At 34.7% G+C, this 9289-nt stretch overlaps 1 protein-coding gene across 1 annotated transcript; it reads right to left on the bottom strand.

Moving 5' to 3' along the window:
• Positions 1-7562: 7562 nt before the first annotated feature.
• Positions 7563-8409, bottom strand: LOC114386744. The gene is made up of 2 exons (XM_028346777.1): positions 8028-8409; positions 7563-7943 (listed from the first exon to the last, which is right to left on the bottom strand). Exons 1-2 carry the CDS (start codon positions 8381-8383, stop codon positions 7670-7672), a joined length of 630 nt encoding a protein of 209 aa, XP_028202578.1. The 5' UTR covers positions 8384-8409; the 3' UTR covers positions 7563-7669.
• Positions 8410-9289: the final 880 nt, after the last annotated feature.

Here is a 9289-nt window from a genome sequence, read left to right as displayed (position 1 = left end):
TTTCTTTCTCCCAAAAATTTGTCTCTTTCTTTTCCTATAAAAAACTTATTTTTTGTGAGAGCAAAAGCATTGGTGTTCATAAGGTTCGGGGATCTTTTCGCTGCACACGATTGGAACCAACGGGTTGTCGTATCTTGGGAGAGGAGTGCAATCAAATTTTCCTACCAGTGTAGTTGGGCGCTTTCTCTCTAAGGATAGCGTTTACGCGCTTCAACCCAGACTATTTAATTCTTTCCCTTAATTTAATTTTTCCTTGTGCTCATTGTATGATATAATGCATTATTTATGTGTTGTCAATTAAATTTATTTTGCTACTGTTATTTTGTTATTTAATTCAAGACTGAGCATCTTCTTCGTATTTATTTTCTTTCATTTTTTATTTTATTTTCCAACACAAACTACCATCAATACTTCTGATGCTTGATGGATGCTGCCTTGGAGTACCTGCATGTGTAATAATAAAAAATAACACTTGGGCATGAACAAATGTATTTGTTTTGATTTTCATGAGAAATCAGACTTGAAATGTAGTTTAAGATTTCATTTAAAAATGCAATATGATTCATTTATATTTAATCAAATTTTAACTGCACCATTGACTTTTATGAATTTATATTGCAATTCAATCTCTATACTACCATCAGAATTGATATCTCCTTTTCGTGTGGAAGGCAATGCGAAACTAAGAAGCACACCATTTATTTATTATATATACACAAACACAACACATTGAAAGGTTGAATAATTTGCAAAGTAAGCTCAAAGTTGATTTGAAAAAAAACATTTCTTATATACTCAATTTAATTTCAAGGTTTACCATGTTGCATAAGCTCATCAAATTCTCATACTGTAGAATCCATTAGTTACATTCTTTCTTTTATTACTTAAATATTGATTTCTAACATTTACCTATTGTTCTTGTTGGATAAATACTCCTGTCTCTGGATTAGTGCTCCTTTTGGACTTGTCATCTGTGTTATCAGAGAACAAGGTGGTACTGTTTGTATTGGCATCACTTGGATCTGATGCTACCAGATCAAATTCATAATTCAAGATGCTCTCTACAAGTCCAAGCTGCCAGAATAGAAACAACTATTTCAAGGTTTTCCAGTGTTGTGATTAGTGTATTATACTAATGGTTTTACTCTGTTGTTTGTGTCCATAGCTTTAAAGTTTCACTTGCTTTATTTATATAAAATAGTCATGGAATGAGATAGCATCTACAGACCAAACAAATAATGAGCTTGAGCTTCTAACCAAAACTTTCAACTTATGTCAGTAAGGTATTTAGAAATATGTGTCTGTTTCTGTGTCACATGATTATGAATAGTAATATCCATGTTTTCATATTTCTCTTGTGATGATTCAGTTGAATTAATTGAAGGAATTGAAGAGGACTAAAGATTTGTATGACTGGGCAGAGGTTGCGTATAGTTATTTGGCGATGGTGAACTACCCATATCCTGCTGAATTCATGATGACTTTGGCTGAACACCCCATCATGGAGGTTAGTATGGTTTCAAATTTGTAGTATATGATGATGGAATATCCTACCATGCCTATTTTTTGCAAATATAGGTGGCTGGATTGCTTATACACTTGTGAAAAAAGGCCTTTCCTTAACCTCTGTTCGAAAGGTAAGAAAATTACTGAAGATAATCTTGATTAATAAAATAAATTGTTGTTAATGAATTTTGTAAATCAAATAATAGTACAAGGACATTTATTTCAGTCCTTAGTAGAAACAATTTTGTTGTTTATTTTTTCAAGTAATTGTCCAAGATAAATAATATTCTGGTTAAACCATCAATCGGGTTTCTGGGTCCTGCATTTTTTCTTACATAGCTAAGCCATGTGAAAATACCTCCCATGGCAGTACTATGCATGGCTTGCAATGAGGTTTGAGCTAAATTAATTAATATATATCTTACCAAATCATAGGTGGACCAAGCCCGCTTATTAATTATTACAACTTGGATGCAATGTTTTTTTTATTATTAGAAATCACTAGCTACATGCCAATGGTTGTAGTGTAGGTGCTTAAATTGAAACGATGGTGTTTCTTTGTATTCTATTTGATAATCATTGTGATATATAATTCAGTAAGAAAACGATTTAAGGTGATATTCTTGTACACTTCTGGAAATCAAAATGGTATTTAAGTCCATTTTCTTCTTTTCTTTTATTTCTTCACCATTCCTTCTTAGACAAATTATCCAATTAGTGTTATATGCATATAACTCTATAGTATGCATATAAGTGAATCTTCTGTCATTTGTATATACACTGCACAATTATTATATAAGTGAATCTTCTGTCATTTGACTATAGATAAGGTATATATATTTAAATTTTCAATGCTATGCCTAATTACAACCTTCTAGCTCTAGATTCCATTGTTGGAGGGGTCACATTCATCACTTTCTTTCTAGTTTGCTAATTTCTTTCTCTTCACACTCTTCTCTTCTTTCTCACTTTTGCTTTGAAAATGTATGTGTTGAAATTAAGTGACACACTTTAGCTAGCTAGCTCCATCTTCTCATTTTAGCATCTCTTTTGAGTCTTGAATGAATTTTTGTTTGGTGGTCAAAGTATAGCTAGGAAGCCTCTAAAATCCATGCATCACACTGCTAAGAATCTGAAAGGTCCAAATAGAAATCTCAATAATGAGAAGATTCTATTCCAAGTTAATATTACCAACACCTACAGTTTCCAGTAAAAATGGGCAATATATGTATTATTTTTTGCGTGATTGTGTGATTTTTCATTTTCATAATTATTTTTTTACGTGAACTTTTTATTTGGGAATATACTATTATTGGTCTGGAGTAGTAATATCTTCCAAAGATCTCAATAGATCGATCGTTGTTATATTTTGTCCTTCACTCTCTGGACCGTAGATTAAAATTTACCTATAAATAAAGAAATCAGTTAAATTCAATATTTTTAAAATTGGAACTTATAATTAAATGCGTAATAATCTAACTCCTTACTATATATTAAGCCGATTTTAGTGATTTTGATAATTGGAGAAGTGTAAATATGGATTTGCAATTTATTAGTTTAGTCATACGTGGTTAAACATGTAGTAATTAAGTTAATAATTTTAATATCGTTTAATATTTTAAGTAATAAAACAATACAATTTATATGTAATATTTGAATATGTATTTTTTTATAGTAAAATATTTTAAAGTAACTAAAAAGATTTAAAATAAAAAAATGGTTATTTTTAAATATTTACAGGTTCAAAATTCGATTATTACTAGTTTTCATCGGTTGTAATTAAGATGAGTTAATTTTTGGAATTAACAGGCTAGACACAAGACTAATTTCTAATTAAGTCAATCGAACCAGCTGATCTGATCTAACAATAAAACCAACGATTGATTCCAGTTCATATATTCTCCATTCAAATACTAAATTTATTAGAATTTTATATTTATGATATATTAAATTCCAGTTCATATAGGTTTTATTAGAATTATCTAAGGAGTTCAATATTGAAAAGTTTCTCCTTGTGTTTTTGGACTCCCTGATTGACTGCAGGTGTGCTTCCTATGATTGTCTTTCTGGAGATATATGATTTAAGTCATATCTTATAGAAGCTTGTGTTTTGTTGTGATAAATGGAAAGATGTAATATTATTGATGATGTCTCTTAGAACATAATTTTATGGTTTATCTCTAACATGAGTTATCTAAATATCTAATAAATAAACAGAACATAGGCCAGCTCAACATCATTATACTTACTGTTACTGAATCCTTAGATGCTCCCCTTTTTTTTCCAGCTTATTGCTAATTACTTGTTTATTTGTTGAAACCAAAATTTAATTTCTGCTCTTGCAAGACCACTGCAACCATATCCCATTTCTAGTAAACGTATAGTCCCAGATCAAATTGATAAACCTGATTGGGCCGATGATGTAAGTTATCTGACTTCTTCCTATTTAAATGCTTTGTATTTTTATCCGATTTAACTCATTTTGGCTTAAGATTACTTAGTGGTGGTTCATTGGTTTCTGATTTGTTTTTATTTCTTCTTGTGTTTAACTTTTAGGGAACCCCCAAAATTGAGCACAATAGTAGTCTACAGCATAGCATACTGTTGAGGTGAGGAATTTTAAAAAGCACAGTAGATGATTTGTGTAAGATCAAATTGGACATTGTCTTTATTTTTTTTATTAGACTTTCTAACATATATTAATCTGTAAGTCAAAACTCCAGATCAAATTGAGAGAATGAGGGAAACTTGTCGGGTAAGTTCCTTGCCACTTTTTTGCCTATATAGATTCTTAGAGGAAGATATTTTTACCCCTCTTCCATATGCTACACTAAAACAAAACATGACAACCTCCTTTTACAAGTATGCATTTGGCGTTTGGATCATATTAAGTAGCTAATATGATTCAATATCAGTGGTTTTTTAAATTTATTTTCATTTTGATATTTATTTATGTTAAAAAAATTACGTTAAAATTTCACATTTTAATCTCAATTTTTTTTTAAAAATTATATATTTTTTGTCTCAAATCACAATTATTTATATTAATAAATTAATTCTCTTTGCTTTTTCTTTCTCTCTCAATTCAATCTACTTAATTATAGTTTTTACTTAAATACAAATACTCCTATAATTAGAATATTATGTATAATATTATATATATATATATATATATTATTTTAAAAAATTGGGAAATATGAAAAAAAACATGGTGTGCTTATTAATGGGCCAGACAATATCTTTGGTTTAAAGGATGAAAACAAAAAAATTGAATTAATGTAGAATATAAAAGATATAGATAAAATAAATATAAAATTTCTCTTCTATATTATTTCTCTCTTCTTTACTAACCCAAACAAAAAATGATTGAATGAATGAATAGGGTAAAATAAGATACGTAGTAACATGTGAAGGGTGGGTGTGTATTATGTATGTAAGGAAGTGGTGGATGTGTATTATGTATGCAAGGAAGTTGTTAGGGGAGAAAGAACACAATGCTGACTTCGAGGGCAGCAACCTCCAGAAAGAGAGAGAGAAAGGAGAATTCTTAACTTTTGAAGGTTTTTCTTTTCCCTTCTATGAAGAGCAATTCGTACATATATAGCATAAGCTGTTATGCATAGACAAAGACCCAACAACATAACAAAAAGCAGAAAACGGAAAATATGCGTAATCAAAATATCCTAACAATAATATCCCTCCTAACAATAATATCCCTTTATTCTATATTAACCTATAGTACTGTGCTATTCCTTGTTCACGTGCCTGTGCCTGCTTGCATGACCTTGGTTCCACATTCAGCACATAGTCTTAATTTGTCTATTGGGTCTTGCTATTTGTAGCTTCTGATTACTGTTCCTATCCTCTAAAGGCATGATTTGGTGTTGGGCACTACCTTCGTAACACTCGCATGCCCTTCAAAAACACCTTGCCCTCAAGGTGTTGGCGGTAGGAGGAATGAACCTGGATCCCAAATTAGGATGGGCGTAGGAATGAGTGAATGTCTATTAGTGGCGCGGAGGCAGAACCGGTCTGAAGCATCTCGGTGCAAGATGACGCTGCCGTAGGGGACCGTGTTGCAGGAGCTGTGGTAGTAGTGGTGGCGGACAGTGCGGAACACCTCCGGCAAAGCCCTTGGCGCCGTGACGTGATTCGTTACCAGAGGGGGCAACAAGGATGAGACCTTCGGCGCTGATACGGGTCGCGGCAACAACCATATTGCTTGTGCCGCGGCGTGTGGTATCGACAGAGGGGGCACCTCCGACGACAACTCCGGCATACCCAGCGGGACAAGTTCCTTCGTGGTGTCGTTGTGAACTTCGTCGTCGACGTGGTGGCTGTGGATCGATGAAGAAGATGTCGTGAGTGCGGTGAGCGTCGGAGACAGAGTTGGCTTGAGTGGCGAAGGCAACGGCGGATGGGGCGGTGGAGTTAGCGGTGGTGACGTCGGAAATGGCGGAGGTGGCAGCGGAGGCCGCGACAGAGGTCCGGGTTGTCGAGGCAGTCAGAGGAGAAGGGCATCCAGTTGGGCGTCGAGGCGGCGTGTAATGGCATCAAGTTTGGCCAAAGCCACCTCAAGGCGGTCTTCGGTGGCTGACGACGAGTTGTGTGGGTGGTGGTAGGCAGTCATGGAAGTGGCGTATGGTGAGTGGCAGCCATTGAAGGTGGTCGTGGGAGCTCCGTACGGCGAGTAGAAGCCATGGACGGCAGCCATGGAAGCTTGGTATGGTGGTTGCGGAAATGAAGGAGGGGTTCTCTCGGGATCGAACAAGCTCAGCAACCGTTGGCGGGTACTCTCAAAATCAATCCCAAGGGATTTAGCTGGATGTACAAAGGGATGAAGGGTGGGCGGCAATGAAGGTGTGGGGAGATGGGTATGGCAGCCATGGAAGGCGGCCATGGGAGGTCAATGAAAGCACCAATGTTAGGGGAGAAAGAACACAATGCTGACTTCGAGGGCAGTAACCTCCAGAAAGAGAGAGAGAAAGGAGAATTCTTAACTTTTGAAGGTTTTTCTTTTCCCTTCTATGAAGAGCAATTTGTACATATATAGCATAAGCTGTTATGCATAGACAAAGACCCAACAACATAACAAAAAGCAGAAAACGGAAAATATGCGTAATCAAAATATCCTAACAATAATATCCCTCCTAACAATAATATCCCTTTATTCTACTAACATCTTCTAGAAGACTCTATATTAACCTATAGTACTGTGCTATTCCTTGTTCACGTGCCTGTGCCTGCTTGCATGACCTTGGTTCCACATTCAGCACATAGTCTTAATTTGTCTATTGGGCCTTGCTATTTGTAGCTTCTGATTACTATTCCTATCCTCTAAAGGCATGATTTGGTGTTGGGCACTACCTTCGTAACATTGCTTACATAGTAAAAAAAAGGGGGACCAATTGCAAGGCTCATCCGTCAAAGAAAAAAATGTCGGGAAAGCAATTGCCTATAAATATGTTCAGTGGTAATGTTTAGTGCTATGAAGCACCAACATCAATATGGACACCGGATACGACACTAACACAGACACGGACACGTGGACACTTGTAATGTTGAAAATGTAGGACACAGACATGTGTGTGTGTGTATATATATATATATATATATATATATAATATAATATAAAATAAAATTACATAAAATTAAATATGAGCGATATGCATAAAAGATCTAAATTGAAAATCAAGATTTATATATTCATCATCATCTCAAAAGAAATTTTCCTATGATAATGAGTCACAAAAAATACTAAGAGACCTCATTATACAATTTGTACGCTTTATTTTTTTACAAAAAAGAAATATAAAGCAAGATGATGAATTAACAACTTCAAGTCTTCACGAATTTCACAAACTAGCAATCATCAATGAAAAAGACACCCTCTAACTCTGGTTCATCTAAAGACAAACTAGCAATTTCAAGAATACCACAATCATCAAGTGACCCAAAATCATCTCCAGTTACATCTCACATTTTAGTTTCCTCTTGATGATATTGTGGAGTATTCCTTGAGAGAAGTCGTAGGTTGCTATGAACAAATACTAAATCTTCAGCTCTATGTGGTGCCATCTTGTTTCTCTTTAAAGAATGGATAAATGAATATGTACTCCAATTCCTTTCACAACAAGAAGATGAACAAGGTTGCGCAAGTAGCTTAAGGGCAATCTTTTTGAAGTATTGGAGCATTAATGCCATGAACTAGCCACCAAGCTTTTGGATCCATTTGACCTCTATCATTTAAAGAATCAAGATCATCAAAACCTTCTCTTCCATTCGAGAAGTTGGCAAACTCAATATTCACTTTCCTCCTTACATCCACATCAAGAAAGAACCTCTTGAAGCATTTTAATCTTTCACGAGTGAGTTCCATGTCTTGATGTGGAGGAACTCGATTAGAATCTTCACTTAACCATTCATGACTATAATATCTACAATTAAAAAGAAATATATACATGATTAAAATTTATGTAATTCTAAAAAAAATGTAAGTAAAAAAGTATAGAGTCTATTACCTAGGATTTAAAGAATGAGCTAAACAATGGAGAGGAGTGCTACTCTTAGTCCAACGATCAATTAATATGGAGTGCACTACCTCATAAAAGGTTGATCCTTCACTCTCCTCCTTTCTCTCATATTGATATATGACATTCTTCACCTTTTCAATCATTGAATCCCACATCTCATATACTAGATGGAGAGATGAAGCTTCTGTATCCGTTCTTCTAAGAACATCATAGATAGGGCTAGTGAAAGAAAGAATATAATCAACATTATCCCACCATTTATCATCCAACAAAGTATCTTTCACAAATTTAGCCTTTGCAACATCATCTTCCTTATAAGAAGACCATTGGTCACTAATGACCATCTCTTGGAGTCCTTTCTTCAATTGCTTGAATCGCTTGAGCATTACAATAGTGGAGGCAAATCTTGTTGGAGCAATGGATAGCAATTTCAATGAATTGAAAATTGATAGTCTCATAGAGTGACTCATGACAAAGTTTTTCACAAACATTGCATCATCCGTAATTTGAGAGATCCAAGAACATTCTTCATAAGCAACATTATTTTTTTCTGTATTCTTGGCTGCACATATGTTCTTTAAAGCAAGATTTAATGTATGGACAACACATGGAGTCCAATAGATGGAAGGAAACTCAGCCTCAATTATTAAACCTGTTGCTTTACAAATGGCTGCATTATCCGTCACTATTTGCACAACATTTGAGTGTCCAACCTCCATAATTACCTCCCTCATATGTTTGGCAATGAAATCTTTGTCTTTGATCTCATTTGAACAATCAATGGCCTTTAAAAACATAGGTCTACTCTCCGTGACAGCCATGAAATTAATAAGAGATCTTCTTTGCGGGTCACTCCATCCATCACTAACAATGCTCACACCCTTCTGGTTCCATGCATTTTTAATTGGTTGTAATAAATTCTCCACATGTCTTCTCTCGTTTTGAAGTAATGTTGTCCTTAATTTATTATAACCTAGAGGTTGGTAACCACTGTTCTGATTGTTGGCAGCATAGGCAAATGCCTTCCTATATGAGGATTTCTTGCTAAATGAAAAGGCCGCCCCGAAGAGTAAAACATCCTAGCAATTTCATGATTAAGTGTCTCTCTAGCTTGCAAATTAAAGGCATTTTCTACAGATGATGTCTTTCTCTTTTTTGGATCAACACCAAGAGTGTTTGTATCCATTTGGTGTTGAGTAGAAACCGGAGGCAATGACACTAATTTTGTTTTTGACCTCTCCACCCTCAAT

Source organism: Glycine soja, chromosome 15 (genome assembly GCF_004193775.1).
Source record: "Glycine soja cultivar W05 chromosome 15, ASM419377v2, whole genome shotgun sequence".
Lineage (NCBI taxonomy): Eukaryota > Viridiplantae > Streptophyta > Magnoliopsida > Fabales > Fabaceae > Glycine > Glycine soja.
Note: the sequence above shows the minus strand (reverse complement) of the source record. Positions and strands in the feature narration are given on the sequence as shown.